General features: G+C 47.9%; 1 protein-coding gene across 3 annotated transcripts; it reads left to right on the top strand.

Annotated features, from left to right (window-relative positions):
- Positions 1-217: 217 nt before the first annotated feature.
- On the top strand, positions 218-22,222 carry LOC147007891 (uncharacterized). Of its 3 annotated transcripts, XM_085866087.1 has the most exons (5): positions 218-661; positions 5,536-5,692; positions 5,777-7,194; positions 7,649-8,797; positions 20,789-22,222. In XM_085866087.1, exons 1-3 carry the CDS (start codon positions 592-594, stop codon positions 6,891-6,893), a joined length of 1,344 nt encoding a protein of 447 aa, XP_085722213.1. In that variant the 5' UTR covers positions 218-591; the 3' UTR covers positions 6,894-7,194; positions 7,649-8,797; positions 20,789-22,222. The 3 variants fall into 3 exon arrangements, with proteins under 3 accessions (XP_085722213.1, XP_085722212.1, XP_085722211.1); XM_085866086.1 differs by having other exon boundaries at positions 5,581-7,194; XM_085866085.1 differs by having other exon boundaries at positions 5,536-7,194.
- The last annotated feature ends 2,680 nt before the right edge of the window (positions 22,223-24,902 follow it).

Below are 24,902 nucleotides of genomic sequence, written 5' to 3'. Positions count from 1 at the left end.
GGGGGTTGTGATGAGAGGGAGGGGTGGTCGTGGTTCTGTGGTAGGGGTGATGGTGGTTCTGTGGAACGGGTACTTTTACCCACTTTTCCCGTTGTGGTGTAAAAACTCAGCCCAGACGAGTTTTCCGGTTCAGTTTTATTCATTAATTGTTTTAATATTCGCCTGGGAAGAGATAAAAGTCGCTCCGAATCCAACCATCCAGTCCGGATTTTGTTACTCACCCGCTGTTTTGGGACCACGTGATCCTCGTCACACTCACCTCTTCCGCCATTTTGCGGATAATCCGGTAAACTTTTGTGCTTCACCTTCCTCTGTGTGGTCGTGACGAGTCCTTAAAGTGGGTGAATGGGGACGAGAGAACGGAATGTTGGGAGGTTCGTTTCCATGAGACCTAATAACGGGGTTTAGGCCCCGTTCCGCACTCGAGGACGAGAGGGATGAGCGAGCACGCAGTTCGTTTGGGGAGGTCGAGGCTCAGGAAGCGAGTCCATCGCAGATCAAAGGAAATCAGTCCTTGGAGGGAGCTGTGATGGAGTGGAGGGGGACACGGGGAACCCCTGAGATCCGGGATCCTCCATTTGAATAACCGTGATGTACATCATGGACTCGTTACTGACCGCAGCACAATTCCTCCACTGTCAGCATCAGCAAAGTCGGCCCGGTGAGTAGAGAGGGATCCAGGAGGGCTGGAAGGGGGGTGGGGGTTGGTGAGATGGGGACGGGACATCACCGGCGGAATGACGTCATCACCGTGTCATGTACACGTCATCGGTATGACGTCATCTATCAATATATGCAGCCGCACAGAGAGCAGGAAACACCAGGAACACCAATTAATAATTGAGGTAACCCGGAGAGTGCTCTGCCCGACTGTTCGAGTCACTCCCTCATATATACAGGTTTTATCTCCAACAGTCAGGTCAGGTTCGTTCTGTGACCTGCTACAGGTACCATGTAAACCTGTACGAACCTGTTCCCTGGTCGGGTTGTCGGCGACTAAACCGTCTCCCCCACCAGGTTTACTGGTGAGGAGGGTGTTTGGATATGGACACCCAGCAGGATTAAAAACAAAACCTGTCAAAGGGCGGAGGAGCTCCTTGTGAGCCAACGGCCATCCATATCTAGTGCCCAACTGTGTCTGCGGACGTCCTCCTGCAGTTGGGTTACTTCTTATTAGGAGGTTGGTGGCAGGATTTGCACTCCGGCCACCGTAAAACCCTTCATTCCGCAAAACGCAAAAAAATCTGAAAACCCACTCCGTGGGAGTACCTCCTGCGCAGCTTCCCTTCGCAGGGCAGCTCACCGGATGACGGGATTTGGGCAAAGCCTTCGGGACCCCAATCTATGATGATAGGAGGGAAACCACGGGGTAACATCCCTGGGTCAGATTGCGGGAGAGTGTGTCGGAGTGGTGCTGAGGTGTCGTCCACCAGACGGCGGTCTCCTTGGGTTAACCTGAGGCGGTCCCTTCGGGTGGGTGCCTGGAATGTCCTATCCCTAAGAGAGGATGATCACCTGTCTCTGTTATCATCTGAGCTCAAGCGTTTGGGCATCGGGATTGCAGCTCTCTCTGAGGTTCGGAGACCTGATTGCAGCGAGATAATGGTGGGTGGTTACACCTACTATTGGTCTGGTCGCTCTGTTGGTTACCATACCCAAGGAGTTGCTGTAGCTGTGTCCAATAAGCTGACCCCAATGATAATTGAGGTAACACCGGTCAACGAGCGTATTATGAGATTAAGGATTCGTCACTCCTTAGGTGTCATTTCCCTGGTCTCTGTTTATGCTCTGACTGAGGCGAGTGATTTCACCGTGAAGGATGCATTCTACGCCACACTCGAGTCTGTGGTTGATCAGTGCCCCAGACGAGATACACTTCTAGTCTTGGGGGATTTCAATGCATCGACTGGAACTGATAGGGATGGTTATGAGTTGTGTGTTGGTCCCTATGGGTCAGGAACTATGAACCAGAATAGCACTAAGTTCCTTGACTTTGCAAGAAGTCATGGACTTAGGGTGGCTGGTTCATGGTTTCAGCGCCCACAAGCTCATCGCTGGACTTGGTATTCCAACGCTGGCGGTGTGGCAAAGGAGATTGACCATGTCCTCATTGACGGTCGTTGGAGGATGATCCAGAACTGCAGGGTCTACCGGAGTGCTCAGTTCCTCAATACTGACCACAGGCTTGTTGTCGCAACTGTAAAGCTGCACCTTAAATCCTGGAGAATGGTACCATCCCAGCCTAGGCTGGATGTTGCCAAGCTCAGGGATGAGAGAGTAGCTGAGGAGTTTGCGAACAGGCTGAGTGGACACTTGGGGGGTCTGGGTGCTTTGGGGGGTCCTGAAGAGTTGTGGAGCGCCTTCAAGACCACCGTCCTTGATGTTGCCGGTGGATGCCTTGGAGCTCACCGCAGGGCAAAGAAGAATTTTGTCTCTCAAGGGACACTGGATACCATTGACCAGAGTCGCAGGGCCAGGCTGAATGGCAGAGCTGAGCTGTTCAGGGAGCTGAGGCGTAAAACTGTATGTGCACTGAGGGTGGACAAGGAGGCCTATGTGCGAGGAATCTGTGAGGGGGTAGAGCATCACCTGTGGACAGGTGATTCTCGTCCCGCTTACAGGGGAATTCGATGACTGGAAGAGGGGCCTTGTTGTCCCTCTCTGGAAAGGGAAGGGTGATCGCCAAGACTGCAACAACTACCGAGGGGTGACGCTGCTCTCAGTGCCGGGCAAGGTCTTTGCTCGGATAATTCTTGATAGGGTTCGCCACCATCTCCTTGAGCACCAGCGTCCAGAGCAGTCAGGCTTTACACCAAAGAGGTCAACGATTGACCGTATCCTTGCACTTCGTGTCCTCACCGAACGCAGACGAGAGTTTCGGCAGGGGCTGCTTGCAGCCTATGTTGATCTCTGTAAAGCGTTCGATTCAGTGAATCGGGATGTCCTCTGGAGGATTCTTGGTCTTCCTGGGGTGCCACCAAAACTGATCGATCTGATGTCTGAACTCTACTCTGGTACTGAGAGTGCTGTGAAGTGTGGTGGTACCATCTCTGACTTATTTCCAGTTGTTACTGGAGTTCGTCAGGGATGTGTACTTGCCCCCACACTTTTCAGCACTTGTATGGACTGGATTCTAGGGAGGATGTCGGAGAGATCAAGTTGCGGTGCATCGTTTGGGAATGTCAAGATCTCGGACCTTGATTTTGCAGATGATGCAGTCATCTTTGCGGAGACTTTCGACATCCTCTTGGGGGCCCTCGAGGTGCTGAATGAGGAGTCGGAGCCGTTGGGATTACGGGTGTCTTGGGTCAAAACTAAGATCCAGGCTTTCGGTGCCATCTTGGATGCTGCTATCCTGTCTGTGTCTGTTTGTGGTGAAGATGTTGAGGTCGTGGAGAGATTCACTTACCTTGGCAGTGATATTCATGTCTCTGCTGGCTGCGAGTCAGAGGTCAATAGACGTCTGGGTCGGGCCTGGGGAGTCATGGATTCACTGGATCATGGGGTGTGGCGCTGACGGTACCTGTGCGGGAGGACGAAAGTCCGAGTCTTCAGGTCCTTGGTACTTCCAGTCTTGCTCTATGGGTGCGAGACTTGGACTCTGACCAAGGATCTGAGACGGAGACTTAATTCCTTTGGTACCAGGTCTCTTCGGAGAATCCTTGGCTATCGCTGGTCGGATTTTGTGTCCAACGAGCGGTTGCTGAGAGAGACTCGGATGAGATTTGTTACCTGCATAGTCCGTGAGCATCAGCTGCGGCTGTATGGACATGTGGCTCGTTTTCCTGACGCTGATCCTGCTCACCAGATTCTCTCAGTGAGGGAGTCTCATGAGTGGAGGAGGCCAGTGCGCTGACCACGTGCCTCATGGTTGCAACAGGTTGACCATCATCTCTAGGAGATGGGGATGGGCCTGGCATCTGCCTGGGAGATGGCCAGACGGAGGCCCCGGGAGTACCGATGTAATTGTGTTAATTATGTAACACCAGCACACAAAACATGCAAAATAAGTCCTGGCGAGGGACTGCAATCTCTGATTACCTCTCTTGTGAAGCCTACCCTGATATTCCTGTGGGATAGGGGAAGGCTTATTATGGTATGGAGGTATGGAAGCGATACCAGCACAGCGTTCTGTGATAGTCATAGTGATACGGCGATGGCGATCGATTTCGTCCCATGTCGATTTCCAATTCTGGGTGAAATCCAAAAGTCATTAACATTTTTTTTAAAAATGCATTTTTGCCTCTGAAATATCAAATTTGGGTAAAAGTTGGTCTTCATACTGATCTTGGTAAGAGTCAACTTATTAAATACCAAAATAATTGATTGCATGCACATTTTTTGAAAAAAAAAAGATTTTTTGATGATTTTCTAAAAAAATGAGGTTTTTTGACATGAAAAAAGCCTCTTTTTAGAAAGCTCAAAATTTTTTTGAAAGCATCCCTCCAGTAAATTTTTGATTTGTAATGACAGATCATATCAGAAATAACTGTTCAGAATTAATTTTGACCATATGGAACAAAATAATTTTTCACCATATCACATCAACAACATGAACATTTGTTTTCCGTCCCTTCGCTTTCAGTCCCTTCACATTGCACTATCCCGAGAAGTTGGTTGGGACTGAACTTTCACTTAAAGTACATATAAAAAAATGCTATTCAGACATCTCCCATATGATTACAAATGCAGTAAAACAGATTTCATTTAATTTATAATGTATGTACAGTGTTCACAATTGATTGATTTTCGACAAGAAAATAAAAGTTAAGATTTCTCAATTCTATTGATTCCGTCCCTTCGCCGTGATTTTTTTTTCCAGATTTTTTTTATGCATCAAGTGACTAAGTTGAAATTAAGTGTATTATGCAGCCCAACTCATCGTTTCAAATTATACTCTTTCCTGGAATTAATACCCTCAATCAATTTTGGACTCGAAGATTATTGTACCATTTTCCGTCCCTTCGCTTTACGGGACTTTTGGATTTCACCCTTCTGATTTCGCCTTCAAACAAAATCATTTTTAATACAAGTTGTAATTGGAAGTAAAAGAACCGTTCTCATCATGGGGGGGGGGGGGAAAGCCCCGTGTCGAAATACTTTGAAAAATTACCATGTGTCAATGATGTGTATTTCATCTGTGAATACAGATTGGACCATTGGACCATTGTGTATTTTTGGAACTTTCATAAAAATAATGAATTGCAGAGTTTTTTTATTTCAATAATATTGATATTACGGTATATCAATATACCGGTATACCGGAATATCAATACCACTCTGACCCTAATGGAACATTGATATCGAAAAAATCGATATCGACAGAGCCTATTTACTTTCTTCTCCGAAACTACACACAATTTCAATGAAACTTGACCACAACATTCCTCACTTGTGATGAACCAAAGTTTATCGATCACAAAATCCGCACTGATTATGGGGGTCTACGGTGGGGGGGGGGAGGGGGGGGTTGTGATGATGCATTTTTGGATACTGTCCAGTAAATTTTGTGTTTCATTGTCTTTTCACACAAAGAAATGAAAATCATTTATTTTACCAACTCTGCCACGTTCGACACAGAAGAAAATCCTTCTTGTCAGGACAATGACAAATCGAGCAGCGTCTCTTTCAACAACCACAAAAGTTGTTTGCAGGTGAGCAAGCAGATCCAAGGAAACGAGAAACTCAACAAGTGTTCCATTTGTAACGAGGCGTTTACTACTTCATCAAATTTACATCGTCACCAAAATATACATTCTGGAAATAAACCCCACAGGTGTTCCATTTGTAACGAGGCGTTTACTACTTCATCAAATTTACATCGTCACCAAAGTATACATTCCGGGGATAAACCCCACAAGTGTTCTGTGTGTAACAAGGCATTTGGTGATTCATCAACTTTACGTCGACATGAACGAGTACATACGGGGGTTAAACCCCACAAGTGTTCTCTGTGTCACAAGGCATTTACTCATTCGTCAACTTTACATCAACATGAACGCAGACATTCCGGGGATAAACCCCACAAGTGTTCTGCGTGCTTGAAGACCTTTTTCTCTTCTTCAGGTTTAAATTATCATCAAAAAACACATTTAGGGGCAAAACACCACAAGTGTTCTGTGTGTAACAAGGCGTTTCTTTCTTCATCATCTTTACATCAACATGAACGAATACATTCCGGGGATAAACCCCACAAGTGTTCTGTGTGTAACAAGGTGTTTAATCAATCATCAAATTTACATCAACATGAACGAAGACATACGGGAGATAAACCCCACAAGTGTTCTGTGTGTAACAAGGCATTTGGTGATTCATCAACTTTACATAACCATGAACGAATACATACGGGGGATAAACCCTACAAGTGTTCTGTGTGTAACAAGGTGTTTAATCAATCATCAAATTTACATAAACATGAACGAAGACATACGGGGGATAAACCCCACAAGTGTTCTGTTTGTTACAAGACATTTGCTGATTCATCCACTTTACATTACCATGAACGAGTACATTCCGGGGATAAACCCCACAAGTGTACTGTGTGTAACAAGGCATTTAATCAGTCATCATCTTTGCATCAACATGAACGAATACATTCCGGGGATAAACCCCACAAGTGTACTGTGTGTAACAAGGTGTTTAATCAATCATCAAATTTACATAAACATGAACGAATACATTCCGGGGATAAACCCTACAAGTGTTCTGTGTGTAACAAGGCGTTTAATCAATCATCAAATTTACATCAACATGAACGAATACATTCCGGGGATAAACCCTACAAGTGTTCTGTTTGTAACAAGGCGCTTCTTTCTTCATCATCTTTATGTCGTCATCAAAAAATACACACGAAGATACAACAGAGGTGCGAGGACCCAGCGACTTCAGTGTGAATCCCGTGTTATCAGGGAAATGACCAAATACCGGGATCTGGAAAATGAAGTCAAAATAACCTGGAGGTTGAAGAGTGTCGACATTGTGTCAGTGATAGCTCCAGCAACTGGAGTGATGAAGAAGAACCTCAATGAGGTCCTCAATAATATCTCTGGGAATGAATATTACTACAAACTAACTGCAGTTAGAGACTGTCTGGGTTCAGTGACGATCCTGAAAATAACCATTGGAACAAAACTCTGAGAACAAGAAAACTTCACAACTTGCTCGAACAAACATGACCCTTTTATCAAAATGGAGGTGGATACACACACACACACACACACACACACACACACACACACACACACACACACACACACACACACACACACACACACACACACACACACACACACACACACACACACACACACACACACACACACACACACACACACACACACACACACACACACACACACACACACACAATCACACTCATGTGTTCCGTATCATTGATATTAGTGCGATTACCGACCCCAATGAAGCCCTGGTATGTCAGACATGAGAAATGGTGATTCTGTGAACACGTGGGGAACAGACTTTCAGGAAGGAAAGCAGGGAATTTGAAAGAGTTGGCTTTGGGGTGGATTAGCGGGGGTACAAAAGATGAAGGTTTTGGATGGGGGAACATCAAAGATTGTGGTGAACGGCTGTTTTGAAGATCTGGAGGGAGGAGTGGGATTGAACAGAGTGTGTGTGTTTGTTCCAGAGTGGGGAAAAAGAGGAACGAAAGAGTGAAGGTGAGCAGTGGATCTTGATTTTGAGCAGTGGATCTTTGATCTTGAGCAAGATCTTGATTTTGGCAGTTTCACCAGAAGAGGGTTTTTGGCAGACCTGGAACACCCTGCGGAAATATAGGGGGGACAGAGCAGCTGGTGGCAACTCCGGTGCTCCTCCACTGAGGGGAAGGTTCCTGGATGCTCACTGTCCCAAGGGTTGTTTGGATAGAAATTGGGACATGCTTAATTGAATTAGAGCGAGCGAAAGAGACTCAATGGCCGGTAAAGGGATTTGTTTGGAAGCCAAAATTGTCCGTGGAATTGATGTCTGTGATGTGTATTGAATTGAATTGTTTCAAGAATGAATGCCAGTTATAACATGTAAGCAGGACATGGCAGCAGAGGAACATGATCACTGTTTTTGCATTGCATGGTTTGAGAATTGATTGAGAACAGGGGAGGAGATGAGATGTTGGACTGTGTGGGTGGGGAAGATATGTGGGACTGCAGGAAAGGATCAAGCTCTGGGGAAGCGGTGACTGCGCCTCCCCCCCCCCTCCACCCCGAGGTAATTTGTCCCTGGCAGCCGGTGATGTCTGGAAATGGAGATCTGCATGGGGAGGTCCAGTTGGGCGAGTGAGGTCGAACAAATTTAAGAAACCAAGTGAGAAATGACCGCGATGTGGTCACAACCTGGGACGTAAAAACACAAACCCAGGCAGTGTGTAATCAGCAGAGGCCTCCAGGCCTTATGTGTTCGTAACACCAGAAAACCAAGATGGCGGCCACATAATATCGGCTGGGTGTCATTGTGGGTGTTGTCAAGGGACAGATGTGGTTGTTGTCAAGGGACAGATGTGGGTGTTGTCAAGGGACAGATGTGGTTGTTGTCAAGGGACAGATGTGGTTGTTGTCAAGGGACAGATGTGGGTGTTGTAAAGGGACAGATATGGTTGTTGTCAAGGGACAGATATGGTTGTTGTCAAGGGACAGATGTGGTTGTTGTCAAGGGACAGATGTGGTTGTTGTCAAGGGACAGATGTGTGTGCGGTCCGGCAGCTCTCTGATCAATGGGTGCACATTCCAAATATCGACCACTATTCCACCACCAAAAACCCAACAACAGCAACAAGTCACAGGTAAAAACATTTTCTCATCAATGTGTTTCAAACGTCATGAATCCTCTCCCCACGTGACCCGACAGAGAAGTTTTCTTTGTTGGCTGAAAGAGAGCTGGTTCGTTTTTTGTTTCCTGGTCATCGACCGTTTATATTTGCAGTTACCAGTTGTTCAACATTTTCACAGTCGATCTGGCGCTCGATGAGCTTGGATGGATATCTCAACGTGTTTGGATCTGTTTGTGTTGTTGTGTTTGGCCCGGTCTCGGAAAGCGAGACGTGGCTCTGAACTTAAGGAACTCAGCGTTGTTCTTCTTCTTCTTCTTCCTCTTCTTGTTGTTCTTCTTCTTCTTCTCCTTCTTCTTCTTCTTCTGAAGAGAAAACCTTTAAGACTCGGCTTTTTTATATACAAGATCCGGATCTCCTTCAATACTAATCACCTGCACACATCCTCACATTGAGGGTGCCTTTTGAGAGCGTCTATCATGAACTTTTAAATATATTCGGACATTTGCTTTAAAGTTTTGAAAAGTTCACGTTACTATTTAAAGATTATTCCATTTAATGTGTTGTAATTTCGTAAATACACTAGTTTCTCGTCATCAACGACAATCGTCCATGACGGGTGTCGCTATTGGCTCAATCAAGGCACATGATGAAATATCGGAAGTTTTTTTTTTCTTCTTCTTCCTCTTCCTGTTCTTCTTCTGGTGAAGACAAGACCTTAAGGTCTTGGACACATTTGTCCTTGTTTTTAAGGTGGAAGTTAAAGAACGTGATAAAGCTGAATGTCTAAACTCGGTGTTTGCAGCTAAATCTTGTGTCCCAAACCCATCACTATCTCTACCCACTTTACCCAGTCGCACCCAACTGTCCCTGGACTCTGTATCCTTTTCTCCTGACAAGGTGGAGAGCTTGCTTTCAAACCTCGAGTCAGATTCTGCAACCGGTCCAGACGGCATCAGCCCACGTGTCCTCAAAGCCTGCTCTTCTGCTCTTGCTCACCCTCTCTCTGTTCTATTCACCCTCTCATTTTCCCAAGGTCATCTGCCATCTGCTTGGAAATCTGCTAACATCACTGCCCTGCATAAAAAGGTGCAAAAACAGATCCCTGTAACTATAGACCAATCAGCCTTCTCCCAATCATCAGCAAGGTTATGGAATCCATCATCGCTTCAGACATGAAATCCTTCCTCTTCTCCAATGGCTTGATTTCCAATCATCAATTTGGTTTCAGACCAGGTCACTCTACCCTAGATATGCTGCTACTGCTCTCCCATCAATGGATGGAGGTCCTCAATGCCAGACAGGAAATCCGAGCCGTATCCCTGGACATATCACGTGCTTTTGACACAGTCTGGCACCCTGCCCTACTCACCAAACTCTCTTCCCATGGTATTCAAGGCCATCTCCACTCATGGCTCGCAGACTTCCTCTCCTGTCGCAGTCAACGTGTGGCCCTAAATGGAGTTCTTTCATCCCCTCTTCCTGTGCAGGCTGGAGTTCCTCAAGGTAGCGTTCTGGGCCCTGTTCTTTTTCTGGTTTTCATCAATGATCTCTCGGACTCTCTGGAAAATCCTCTATTTCTCTTTGCCGACGACTCCACCCTCTGCCGTACCATCTGTCATCCCTCAGACCGGCAAGCAGCAGCTTCTTCGCTCACTGCAGATCTGGATAAAATCACAAACTGGTCCAACACGTGGAACATGTCTTTCAATCCACACAAATCTCACACTCTCACTATGTCTCTTCGAAAGGACCGTTTACAAAACCCCCCATCCACTTTCTCAACAATCCTCTGGAAGAAGTCTTTTCTTTCAAGCTTCTGGGTCTCACTATCTGCCATGACCTTTCCTGGGAAAGTCACATTTCCAACCTTGCCTCAAAGCCAGTCGCCGACTGGGAATCCTCCGTCGTGCAAAGTCCTTCCTCGGCCCTCTTGAGCTCCTGACCACTTACAAAGCTTTTGTCCGTAGCCTGATGGAGTACTGCTCTCCCCTCTGGGCTGGTGCTCCTGCCTCCCACCTTTCTCGACTTCACGCTGTCGAAACCAGGGCATTTAAGATCATTGGCATCTCCCGCAATGAAGCTGAGTCTTTGGGCCTCTCACTCAATCACCGCAGGTTGGTCGGTGGTCTTTCTGTCTTCTACCGACTCCTCTCCAGCCTTGCCCCCCTGCTCTCTCTGTGATTTGTCCCAACCACATTTCCACAGGGCGCTCAAGGTCCGCCAACAACCCCTTCTGGTAAAACTACCAAAATCACGAATCACTGCTCATCTTCACTCTTTCATTCCTCTTTTTCCCGCCTTTGGAATAAACTTCCTCACTCTATTCTTTCCCATTCTTCCCTCCAGGCTTTCAAAACAGCTGTTCACCACCACCTCTTATCTTCCCCCATCCAAATCCTCGATCTTTTCTACCCCCGATAATCCACCCAAGCCCACTTCCTTCAATTCTCCTGCTTTCCTTCCTGAAAGTCCCTTTAATGTCCATCTTCCCCTCGCCATGTTCCCCGTCCCATCCCCATCCCTCTCCCTTCCACAGTTCACCTGTGTCTGTTCCCCAATGTTTTGTCCCTTCCACTCCCGCCCCTCTTGTCTCATGCCTCCTTGCTGTGAGTTGTGTGTTAGCTCTCATACGAGCCTCGACCAAGGTATACAAAAAAAAAAATAAAAAAAAAATAAAAAAAGTTGTTTTTAAGTGGATAAAGGTCCAAACGTCTTTTCAACAGGTGAGTAACCCTGAACCAGAGAATTCATCAAGCTGAAGATGATTGGGCAGGAAGGACTTTCTTTAATTGGAATGAAAAAGTTTTAATGGAGGTTCGTGGGGTGGGAGTTGTGATGAGGGGGAGGGGTGTGTGGGGTGATGGTGGGTCTGGGGGAGGGGTGATTGGGGGTCTGGGGGAGGGGTGAGTGGGGTGATGGTGGGTCTGGGGAGGGGTGTGTGGGGTGATTGGGGGTCTGGGGGAGGGGTGTGTGGGGTGATTGGGGGTCTGGGGGAGGTGTGTGGGGTGACGGTGGGTCTGGGGGAGTGGTGTGTGGGGTGATTGGGGGTCTGGGGAGGGGTGTGTGGGGTGATTGGGGGTCTGGGGAGGGGTGTGTGGGGTGATTGTGGGTCTGGGGGAGGGGTGTATGGGGTGATTGGGGGTCTGGGGGAGGGGTGTGTGGGGTGATGGTGGGTCTGGGGGAGTGGTGTGTGAGGTGATTGGGGGTCTGGGGGAGGGGTGTGGGGTGATGGTGGGTCTGGGGGAGGGGTGTGTGGGGTGATGGTGGGTCTGGGGGAGGGGTGTGGGGTGATTGGGGGTCTGGGGAGGGGTGTGTGGGGTGATTGGGGGTCTGGGGAGGGGTGTGTGGGGTGATTGGGGGTCTGGGGGAGGGGTGTGTGGTGATTGAGGATCTGGGGGAGGGGTGTGTGGGGTGATTGGGGGTCTGGGGAGGGGTGTGTGGGGTGATTGTGGGTCTGGGGAGGGGTGTGTGGGGTGATTGGGAGTCTGGGGGAGGGTGTGTGGGGTGATGGTGGGTCTGGGGGAGTGGTGTGTGGGGTGATTGGGGGTCTGGGGAGGGGTGTGTGGGGTGATTGGGGGTCTGGGGGAGGGGTGTGTGGGGTGATTGGGGGTCTGGGGAGGGGTGTGTGGGGTGATGGTGGGTCTGGGGAGGGGTGTGGGGTGATGGTGGGTCTGGGGGAGGGGTGTGGGGTGATTGGGGGTCTGGGGGAGGTGTGTGGGGTGATTGGGGGTCTGGGGGAGGGGTGTGTGGGGTGATTGGGGGTCTGGGGAGGGGTGTGTGGGGTGATTGAGGGTCTGGGGGAGGGGTGTGTGGGGTGATTGGGGATCTGGGGGAGGGGTCATGGGGGTTCTGTGGAACGGGTACTTTTACCCACTTTTCCCGTTGTGGTGTTATAACTCAGCCCAGACGAGTTTTCCCGTTCAGTTGAATCCCAAGACCGTTTGATCCGACCCACGAGGCAATCCATAATATGGAATAGGCAAAGCCTTGAAGCGAATGTAGAATTCTTCTAACATTCGTTTCTTAAATATATCAAATTAAACAGTCTTTTTGCTCTGAAAAAATAAATATTACCTTAACATTACCTTCACAACAACAACTTTGAAAAAAAAATTTAAGAAACGTGGGAGGGGTGAATGGGGTCATGGGATTTCTGGGGAACGGGTACTTTTACACACTTTTCCCATTGTGGTGTTAAAACTCAGCCCAGTCGAGTTTTCCCGTTCAGTAGAATTAATTAATCTATCTATAATTCCAGAAATGTGTGTGTGTGTATGTGTGTTGTGTGTGTGTGTGTGTGTGTGTATGTGTGTGTCTGTCTGTGTGTCTGTGACCGCTGTTTCTCGACAACCACTGGTCCGATCTAATTGAAACTTGCCAGGTATATTGCTGGGGACCTGAGGATGTGCCTTTTCAAGGTTTGATATTAATCGGACAAGTGCTTCCCAAGTTATCGCCATTTATTTACCAAACCAATGACAGGACACGTTGCTGCGTAGGCGTGGCCGATGGGGAAAGAGCGCCTTAGTTACCGTGGCGTAGGAGTGGCAATGGTCAATGGCAGCGAATGTCATGGCCAGCAAAGACAGGGAGGTAAACTTGATTTTAATTTTGATTTTAATTAACTCTGTGTGTGTGTAAGTATCACAGCATTTGTTACTTCAATGCAAGCGATAATTAGTGGAATGCATGTGAACATTCCGTACAGGCGCGCACCACTCCCGGATAGTGATGACTTCCAGTATTCTAATAATTTCTCGATTTCTTTTGCGCATTTATAGATAAACACAATGCCCCAATCCAGTCGTCGTTTACGAGAGCGAAGGAATGGACTGTGTGGTTGTTTGAAAGGTTATTTTTTAAATTTTTTGCACGTACGGCCACGCACGTACGGGCACACGAGAGCGAAGGAACGGCCTGTGTGGTTGTTGTTTCTGGCACGTGGTTTGAAAGTTTTTATTTTTTTGCACGTATGGCCACGCACGTACGGCCACGCACGCACGTGTACGTACTAGTTATTTTAATGTGCGCATGGGAAAAGAGATTCCAGATAAAAGTCGCTCCCAATCCAAATATCCAGTCCGGAGTTTGTGACTCGCCCGATATTTGTTGCCAAGTTGTTTTGTTGCCAAGTTAATACAAGTTGTACTTGGAAGTAAAAGAACCGTTCTCATCATGGGGGGGATCAGCCCCGTGTCGGAATACTTTGAAAAATTACCATGTGTCAATGATGTGTATTTCATATGTGAATACGTATTGGACCATTGCGTATTTTTGGAACTTGCATAAAAATTACGAATTGCTTATTTTTATTTTTATATTTTTATTTTAATGTTTTGAATGTGCTGCTGAGTGTGCAAAACTCCTCCAGGCATTTGGAGAGAGGTTCCAGGACATGAAAAGTAAACAAAGGGAACTGAACATATTTGCCACGCCGTTTAATGTGGAACCAGCTGATGTGCCTGACAACCAACAACACGAAATCATTGAGCATGGAAAGCAATGACGAGCTCAAAGCGAGGTACAACAACCTCCCTTTTCTCGAGTTCCACAAACTGTACGTACGTGCTGAGGATTTCCCATTCTGAGGAGACAAGCACTGAAGTTTGCATCACTGTTTGGGACGACCTACAGCTGTGAGCAGTTCTTTTCAAAACTGACTCTTGCAAAGACTCGGTTCCGCTCAAGACTGACTGATCCAAACCTGCGAGTAGCATCATCATCATCACGACCACCTGACACCAAACGCCCCGCCAAAGAGAAACAGTTCCAGCCATCGCATTAGGTGAGTCCGATATATGTGTTCGATAATTTTGCATGGCTCTCGAAGGATGTTCTAGGGGCGACGAGGGGGGGCGGGAGGCTCCCTCGCAGCAGGCCGTGACGAGGTGAGTCCGGTAAGGCCGTGCGGGGTCGAGCGGGTGCATGGTGCGAATGAGCACATGCCGAACTTGGGGGATGGAGAAACCCCGGGATCTTTTGGCCAAACCCAAGCACCCAGTACGAATGTCCCAGAGTGTGTGTTAAAATGTGTGCAGACTGCGAATGACACGGCATGTGTGGAAATGGTACTCGGACCGATTCGGACGGGAGACATGGGTCGTGTAACGGAGGGAGTTGTTTTGGAGACAGCGCCGGCTCCGCGGGACGCTGCGTGTGAGTTCCGTCCCGTGTTTTGCGAACGGCCCAGGCGCGCACGTTTGCGTGATCGGGAGTCGGCCTTAAAACGCTCGTCGCCTGGTACTGTTATGTTTTCGCCCAAACGGAGGGGACGTGCGTGTCGAAAACCGCCGCCCTGGCGAAGACGCAAGGTTCGTAGAGCCTTGCCCCGAGTACACGATTCCCCGGCCAGGAGGTGGCAAACAACCTCGCTTGGGCAAAGGAGCACTAGTTTAGTGGGAAGGGTTTAGCATTAGTTAGACTGGCCTCATGGGGGCATGAGCCGTCCTCCATGGGGCCTGGTGAAACGAGTTGGAGGGAATGTTAGGTTAGATTTAGAAATGGATTTTGGGAGACACGGACGGACATGGAATGTGGACTGGGGATGTGGCTTAGCAGTAGAGTTAAAAGGAACGTGCATTGAATAAGGGATGACGGGGAGCACGAGCTAGTTAGGGGGGATGAAGCTAGTCGAGTGTCAGTGTTGGTGTGGAAAGAGTAAAATGAAAGAAACATGATGAGTGAATGTGGGACAGCAGGCTCAAGTGCGAATGGAGTGAATGTGGAATGCATGGTGCGAATGAATGATTGGGGGGAGGAGTGAATCCCACCCAAGGGAACCAGGGGTCAGTGTAATGTCAGTTCGTGGGTTAGTGAAATTTACCAAAAGGAGGTCGCTTTATTGTTGGTGTTGGAAGAAGGCACGATACCTCTTTGAAGGGTGCAGGAGTCCATTGACCGGCTGGGAGCGTGGCTGTGGAAAGGTGAGTACTGAGTAGAGGGCACCCCCGGCACGGAGAAGTTGGCCAGAGTCGGCCATGGGTCCAAGCGACCGGGATAGTGAAATGGGCACGGGCGACCCTCGGAATGGGACCCGGAGCACCAGAAATGCCACATGGGCATATACGGGGGAGTAGCCAGGAAGGGCACTCCCCGCGTTCATACGGAGTAGGTAGGCTCGGATACAAACTCAGCTGCCCCGGGGTGCTGTAGTTTGAGTTTGGCAGATGGGAATCCCTGCCATTTGAGCCACGCTGCCCAGCCACGAAATTGTGCAAGGGCACGAGAGAAACTTTGCGGGCCAGGCTCAAATTAATAACGAACACCAACACAGGCGACGGGAATCATGGTTTCTGGAACCAATTGTTTAAAGAGACAAGCGTGTTGAAAAGCCCCCAGGATAGATTAACGTTCAATAAATGCTAGGATAGGTAGGAAACTTGGACCCCTTCGCATCATCCATCCCTTCGCTGCCCGTAGGCCGCTGGACCCACCATGGGAAATTGATGAAATCTTTGGAGGTTATTCTGAAGCTGCATTGGGCCTCGAGACAGACTCGCTTGTCTCCTCCTCATGTCTCCTCAAGAGGGATCTTAGGGGTTGGGGATAGACAGTGTATGACAGGTTTGCCGGACAAAGACGATAAAGGAGGTTCGGGACACGTGATTATAAAAAATAAAAAATAAAAATAAATAAATAAATATAAATTTAAAAAAGTCTAAATTTCGTTGTTGTTTTCTTGTTGCAAATTAAGAGAGTGGGTATGGACAAAGACAGGCAAAGGCGATAGGTTGGGGGTGAGAGAGTAAGGTAGGTCCGAGCCCGTTTTCGGAGCGGCCGGGACCACCGCACTCCCTCCAGAACCTCACGGACCAGACCAGAGGCCGGCCAGGTTCATATGCTGGCCTGTTTGTGCTGCATCTGCTGGTCCACATTCGCATTGCCATGCCTTGTTTGCCTACCTTTGCCGTGACTCCATGCCTGCCTAACGCTTGTTTGCATTTCTCCCGTGTCAACCATCTCCACCATGTGCACCAGGACCATCTCCTCAAGTTTTGCAAGGACTGCCCTGCAGGCAGCCACACCACGGGGACTGCATTTCACCTGCAAAATGATTGACTTTGCTGTGCCTTTTCCCCACAGATCACAGGTCCTGGGCCATGGTTAGTGGAAACAGTAGGAAATGTATATAATCTTTAAAACCAACCTGTTTGTTTGTGTTAGCGCCGGCAATATTATTTAAGTTTTCTGAGTGAGTCTGTTAGTTTAGTTATGTAGCACACTAGGTTATTTATTTTTTGGACATGCATTCAAATGTCGCACTCAGGGATCCGTCGGTAAAATGTAGGAGGGAAAAAACAAACCTACACCTGCATGGCACACGAGGATTGATGACTCGGGACGAGTCGATAAAAAGGGGGAGGGGGATAGTGTTACGAATTTGGAAGCCTTTTGCACACAGACAGTTAGCAGTCCCATAGTTCAGTTACCTCGTTAAGTATATGTGGATAGTTAGAATCCCTCCCCTTTGTCTAATGCGTTAATTTCATGTGTGCGCTGTGCGTTTCTTTTATAGTCAGTTTTTTACATCTTTAAATCTACCAATGCCAACAAAACCCTCACTTCACTCCCCTCCCACTCCGTGGACAAACAAGCACTTCACCCTCCCAACTTCCACGTCACACCATGGCGGTGCCATAACGCACGTGTTTCTGACTACGGACGTGGGCGGAGCCCCCTCGCCTCGGAGCTCTGACTCCGCCCCATCAAAGAAGAATGTCTCCCCTGTCGACACTGGGGAAGACAACAGGGCCTCTCTCGGGGGAGGAGCACCGAGACGCCGATACGCCCCTCCTGCAATTGCGGCTGGCCACCACGACACCCGAAAACGCCTCGTCCAATCTGGAGGCGAGTTACCCGAGAGCGGATCCCTCCACCCCACACGGGGGAGGGATAATAAGGATCGCGAGCTGTATCCGAGTGGGGGGTTCCTTGGAGGTCGTTCCTTGCTTCTGGTCTGCTGGGCTCACCTGGTTGTCGGTCATCGTTCATGGCTGGCCGGGTCGTTCGTTGGATTCTGGCTGCGCTCGTTGGATTCTGGTTTGTGGGTTCGAGTCCCACCATGGTGGGTTGTGTTGGAGCGCTCGAGCTGGGGATCCCCGTTCCCTTCCACGGACTCCGAGCTCCACAAGTGCGGGTCGGTAAAACCGCATGAGGCGGCCAGGTACCCAACCAAACTCGAACCCCCAGCTTGCCAATCCTTCGCGGCTGGAGGGTCCGATTAAAGGCCGGTTGGCGCCATTTCTTTATGGGTGTGTGTGTCTGTCTGTGGCAGAACTGCATAAGTAGATGAGTAGTTCTATGAGTAGAACTGCATAAGTGCCTTGCTTATTGCACATTGCATTTTAGTCGGTTTAACCCTGTTCTGTGTCTCCCTCCATTATTATTATTATTTGTAAAATGAACCCTCTTGTTAAATGTACCAGCTCGTTTTCTGTGCTTTCTCTCATTGGCCTTGCATGGTTCGGGTTTGAGTTATAGTGAGGCTGATTGTGCCACAAATTGATATTTCGGCCGGCGTGGCTTTGGTAATTCCCGCTCGGTTAAGCCGGATCCGAGTCGGTAACAGCGACTCAGTTCGGACAAAGCCGGCCAAGGGTGTGGCTTCCCCGGAAGTTAGACGGGGTGGGTACTTCGGTAAATTGGAACAAACAAATAAACCCCACCCCACGCCGTCGAAATATTGGTGACCACGGTCGATTAAGCGACCCGTCGGCTTCGGGTTTTCCGGAGCGACGACCTTCAATTCCGGGTGTTCGGTGGGAGACGGCCCAACTGCTCCACCTGGCGGTCGTTCCTCGCCCCCGAACCCGGCACTACAACACCATGTCGGTTTCCAATACTGATGTCACCTTCAAACAAAATTATTTTTAACACAAGTTGAAGTTGGAAGTAAAATAACCGTTCTCATCATGGGAAAAAAAGAAAGCTCCGTGTCGGAATACTTTGAAAAGTTACCTTGTGTCAATGATGTGTACGTCACATATGAATACATAATGGGGATTGGACCATTGCGTATTTTTGGAACTTGCGTAAAAGAAATTGGTTGCTTAATTTATTTTTATTTCAATAATATTGATATACCGTTATATTGTTTTGGATTTGGAAGCCTTTTGCACACAGACAGTCAGCAGCCCCCGCAGTTCAGTTATTTCGATAAGTATGTGTTTGTAGTTAGGGTCCCGTCCCCTTTGTCTAACGGGAATTTCATGTGTGCGCTGCGGGTTTCTTTTATAGTCAGGTTTTTTACATCTTCAAATCAACCCTTCACTACTTCGCACCATCGACGCCATTGCCCACGTGTGCTCGACCACGGACGTGAGCGGAGGTTTCCTCACCTCAGAGCTCTGACTCCATCCAGGAAAGGAGGGGGTTCCCCCCTGTCCAATCAGGAAGCTCATCACCTCAGGGCCGACTCCGCCTCAGCCAGATGGAGTGTTCGGCCCGACCAATGAGGGGAGGCCACTGATCGCCCAACAACCCCTTGTCCAACGAGGAAGCTCATCACCTCAGGACCGACTCTGCCTTAGCCGGATGGAGTGTTCGGCCCGACCAATGAGGGGAGGCCACTGATCGCCCGACAACCCCTTGTCCAATCAGGAAGCTCATCACCTCAGGGCCGACTCCGCCTCAGCCAGATGGACTGTTCGGCCCGACCAATGAGGGGAGGCCACTGATCGCCCGACAACCCCTTGTCCAATGAGGAAGCTCATCACCTCAGGGCCGACTCCGCCTTAGCCGGATGGAGTGTTCGGCCTGACCAATGAGGGGAGGCCACTGATCGCCCGACAACCCCTTGTCCAATGAGGAGGCAAGTGGCCAGAGAAGAGGAAGAGTAGAGTGGTCGTCAGGAGTGGAGTGCAGGAGTCATCGTGGCGATTGGCTTGGTCTTGGTCGTGGTTCAAGCGGTCTTGGTCGTGGTTCGAATGATCTTGGTCTTGGTGGTCGCGCGGTCGGTTGAGTGAGAATCGTTCGTGTCTGGGCTCGTCGCCATTGCTCCTGTTTCGTCCATGTTGGGCACCGTATCCTCCTCGCCGAGTCTATATTCTTGGCTGCTCGCCATCCAAGCCCCTACGGACCATGGGTCCCACACATGCAGTCGCGGGCCGAACCACACCAACAAGTCCTGGTCCCCAGCTCGCCTTTCCCTACTGGGCTGAGGGGCCGAATAAAGACCCACGGGGTCCATTTCTTTCGTGGGTGTGTGTGTTTGTGTGGCGCCAGTCTGTTAAGTAGAATTGTATAAGTGTTTTCTTTTCATTGTACATTGCATATAATTCGTGATTAAGTCTGCTCTGTGTCTCCGTCCCTTATAAATAAACCCTCTTGTTAAATGTTCCAGTTCATTGCCTGTCGTTTCTACCATTGACCCAACACGGTGCGGGCTTGAGAAATAGTGAGGCCATCGGTGCCGTAAGTTGTCATTGGGTCTGACGGACTTTGGTAATTACGCTCGGTTACACCGGACCGAGGTCGCTCGAGCTACCCGGTTCGACAGAGTCCGTTGAGGGTGTGGTTTTCCCCGGTAGTTAGACGACGTGGGTACTTGGGTATATTGAAATTAGGCAATTAACCCAACCCCACGCCGTCGAAATATTGGCGACCACGGTCCGCGAAGGAACCCATGACATTTCGGACTTATCCGAGAGTCACGACCTAAATTCCGGGGTGTTCGGTGGAGACGACCCTACTGCTCCCCGCAGTGGTCGTTTATCGCCACCGAACCCCGGCCCACAACAATATACCAGTCTGACCCCACTGGAATATCGGTATCGAAAAAAATCGATATCGACGGAATCTCCCATTTGCTTTCTGTTCCGAAACTACACACACAATTTCAATGAAACTTGAACAAAACCTTCATCTCCCAGGATTTACTAAAGTTTGTACATGATATAAAAAGGCGGGGTCTAAGGGGGTCTACAGGTGTGGGGTGGGAAGGGTGTTCTGATGATGTATTTTCAGATGCTTTCCAGTTAGTTTTGTGTTTCATTGTCTTTGCAGATAAAGAAATGAAAATCGTTTCTTTTACCAACTCTGCCCAGTTTGATGAAGGAGGTCATTTCAATCAGAAAATGCCTTCTTGTCAGGACAATTACAAATCGAGCAGCGTCTCTTTCATCAACCACAAAAGTTGTTTGAAGGTGATCAAGCACATCCGAGGAAACGACAAACTCTACAAGTGTTCCGTGTGTAACGAGACGTCTACCACTTCATCAAATTTACATCAACATATAATATTGGATACTGGGGAGAAACGCTTCAAATGTCCCGTGTGTTACAAGGCTTTTAGTATTTCATCAAATTTCCATCATCATCAAAATATACATTTCAGGGCAAAGCCCGACAAGTGTTCTGTGTGTAACAAGGCATTTGGTGATTGATCAACTTTACATAAACATAAACGAATACATTCTGGGTATAAACCCTACAAGTGTTCTCTGTGCTCGAAGACCTTCTTTTCTTCACCAGCTTTAAATTATCATCAAAATACACATTCTGGGTATAAACCCCACAAGTGTTCTGTGTGCTCGAAGGCCTTTTTTACTTCACCAGCTTTAAATTATCATCAAAAAATACATTCCGGGGATAAACCCCACAAGTGTTCTGTTTGCAACAAAACATTTTTTTCTTCATCAACTTTACATAACCATGAACGAATACATACGGGGTGTAAACCCCACTAGTGTACTGTTTGTAACAAGGCGTTTAATCAATCATCAAATTTATATAAACATGAACAAATACATTCCGGGGATAAACCCTTCAAGTGTTCTGTGTGTAACAAGGCATTTGGTGATTCATCAGATTTACATAACCATGAACGAATATATATGGGGTGTAAACCCTACATGTGTTCTGTTTGTAACAAGGCGTTTAATCAATCATCAAATTTATATAAACATGAACAAATACATTCCGGGGATAAACCCCACAAGTGTTCTGTTTGTGACAAGGCATTTGTTTCTTTATTAACTTTATCTCGTCATCAAAAAATACACACGAAGATACAACAGAGGTGTGAACACCGTGTGATCAGGGAAATGACCAAATACCCGGATCTGGAAAATGAAGTCGAAATAACCTCGAAGTTTAAGAGTGTCGACATTGTGTCAGTGATAGCTTCGGCAACTGGAGTGATGAAGAAGAACCTCTGTTAGATCTTCAAAAATATCCCTGGGAATGAATATTACTACAAACTAACTACAGTTGGAGACTGCCTGGGGTTCAGTGACGATCCTGAAAATAACCATCGGAACAAAACTCTGAGAACAAGAAAACTTCACAACTTGCTCGAACAAACATGACCCTTTTATCAAAATGGAGGTGGATACACACACACACTCACAAACGCGCACACACACACACACACACACACACACACACACACACACACACACACACACACACACACACACACACACACACACACACACAACCACATGAATACTCAAACAATCACATAAATACACTCAAACACACACAATCATTCCAACACACAATCACGTTATTCATCTTTTTTACACATACATAAACATACACACACACACATTGCCTTTTATACGTATAGATTGTAAACTTGAACTGGAATCCTATTTTGTTTCTCAAACTCTGGGATATCTTTAATCCCATATCTGTGTTTGTTCTTCCTCTTGTTGGAAGTTCTTCACATCACTTTTCAGGGTTTATTCTTTGCACATCCTTAAGATCAGGTGTACCAGTGTGAACCATTAAATTGTTTGTTTTTCCCGATCGTTTCAGCCCTCATCTTTGATAACTTTCCAATTATTTATTTTACCAGGTTACACCATTCATACACAGGTGCATCCTTGGAGATGAGTTGCAGCAACATACTGCAGTTGCGAAGGAGAAAATGCTCTCACATCGAGGGAAAAACTCAAGGAACCTCCTGAATACAGGGGGCTGTGTTTATTTATGTAAAAAACACATTGACAAACAAAAAAAAGAACAATCAGAGATCGCAGACCCTCGGCAGGACTTGTTTTTTGGGGTGTTAGTGTAATTTTATGTCGTGTATTTTGTGTGACGTTTGTGTACTGGAGTGTTACATAATGAATAAGACATCATTAGAACTACCACTGTATAACTGCTGGCAGTGATGACCGGGTTCCAAGAAGTCCCGCTTTGATGCAACCCCACTTTCATTGGACACCTGACCCTGACCCATGAAGTGTTTTTTTTATTAATTATTAAATTGAATTTAGAATGGGATTAAAATAAATTCAATTCAAATGAAAGAACAAACAGATACAGTCCTGCACTGGAGTAATCAGAAGGAACTCAAACAAGCAAAAATAAAAGATGAAGTCATCAGAAGGAACCTGGATATGATTCGCATTTCAGCTGTTACTCCTCCACCCTCAAACCCGTCCAGGAACAGCCAAGTGAGGCTGATTGACATAAAATAAAAAAACCCATATCAAAATAATTAATAATTCTGACTGCCAGACCATACATCCAATCAAGTTGAAATTTAAAACATGTATTCCCCATCACTACTAGAATTTAAAACATGTATTCCCCATCACTACTAGAATTTAAAATATGTATTCCCCATCACTACTAGAATTTAAAACATGTATTCCCCATCACTACTAGAATTTAAAACATGTATTCCCCATCACTACTAGAATTTAAAACATGTATTCCCCATCACTACTAGAATTTAAAACATGTATTCCCCATCACTACTAGAATTTAAAACGTAATCCCCATCACTCCTATTTATGTGAAGTTTTCTCTTGATCTGTCCAGCCATTCTGGAGAAGAAGGTTTTTATATTGTTGCAGGGTCGGATGAGAAGACCACGAGATGGAGGAAGCGACGTCGATTCCCACCAGACTCCCCGGAATTGTTGGCCGTCTCTCACGGATAATTCCGTGACGTGGCGGGTCGCTTAACCCACGGTGGACGCCAATAACTCAAATGCGTGACCTGGGGTCCTCCCGTCTAGAATCGGGTTACCTCATTAAGCACGCGGTTTAACCACCGGGGAACCACGCCCTTGGTATGCCTTGTCCGAACCGGACCACTCTACCGGATCGGATCACCTTTCCGGATCGGATGCACCCGAGCGGCACTGCCAAGGACGTTCCGGCTAAAGTAGGAACGGATCGTTGGGAATAAAGACCCGGTTAAACTGAGATTCGAACCATGCTGGACCAATGAGAGAAAGACAAAGGCGAGCTGGGAACATTTCAAATGATGATTATTTATTTACAGCAAGCGAGAAAAGCATGCGGCACAACATAGGTTTATTGGGTATGTAACGCAGGGAAAGAAGAGAGGGGTGTGGGGTGTGACAATAAAACAAGCAACTTACTGAAGCAAATACAGTGCAGACTTGACGCGAGATTATTAACAGTAACAACAATAAGGATCTTCGACAGGCTTACTTGACAGACAGGCGCCAGCACACTCAGACACACACAGAAAAAGAAACCTAAATGTGAAGGACTTTTGCAGCCAGGGAGGGAGGGGAGTTGAGGTAATAGCTTTCGGTACCTGGGCGTTTAAGGGGAGGGATGCTCCATGGTGTGGTACCCGACAATTGTCGCGTTGTGGCCACAGCCGCACGTGTGGAGATCGTGTTCTGAAGGAGGAGCTTGAGGGGAGAAGGGCGGAGTCCAGAATGCGAGGGTGGAGCAGTAGGCAGGACCAGGCAGGAGGCGAGATGTGGGCGGAGTCAAGAAGCAGGAACACTCCACGTGAAGAACACCCACACCGAACACAACGATTCTCAATTCCACACTTACACGGAGGATTCTCCGTGTTTATCGAGCCCGGAGCTCGTGGGAGGGGCCATGCCGAATCCAATGTCATTGCCCGAGTCGGGCGTTCCGACTGGCCCCGACCCCCCACGTGGCCCGCCAGCCTGGGCTGGGCTTCGGGCAGACGCCGGCACAGCCCGCCCACATGGGTGCCAAAGCGTACATGACTCGCCGCACATATCTGTTTTTGGGTAGACGTTGATGCACGGCTATGGTTGACGAGACGAGGGGCAAGCAGGCAGAGGGTACCGTGGGTTGTGCTGCACGCTGTGGGAGACGAGACGAGGGGCAAGCAGGCAGAGGGTACCCTGGGTTGTGCTGCAAGC

Source organism: Eptatretus burgeri, chromosome 23 (genome assembly GCF_056783735.1).
Source record: "Eptatretus burgeri isolate ZD-2024b chromosome 23, Ebu_testis_v1, whole genome shotgun sequence".
Lineage (NCBI taxonomy): Eukaryota > Metazoa > Chordata > Myxini > Myxiniformes > Myxinidae > Eptatretus > Eptatretus burgeri.
This window is presented reverse-complemented; position numbering and strand designations above follow the sequence as displayed.

What these genes read in the sequence shown, in the direction of transcription:
- LOC147007891 (XM_085866085.1), top strand. Translation starts at nt 592, where the DNA reads ATGTACATCATGGACTCGTTACTGACCGCAGCACAATTCCTCCACTGT. An exon ending in GCATCAGCAAAGTCGGCCCG is followed by an intron (nt 662 to 5,535) that starts GTGAGTAGAGAG and finishes TTTCACACAAAG; the next exon opens with AAATGAAAATCATTTATTTT.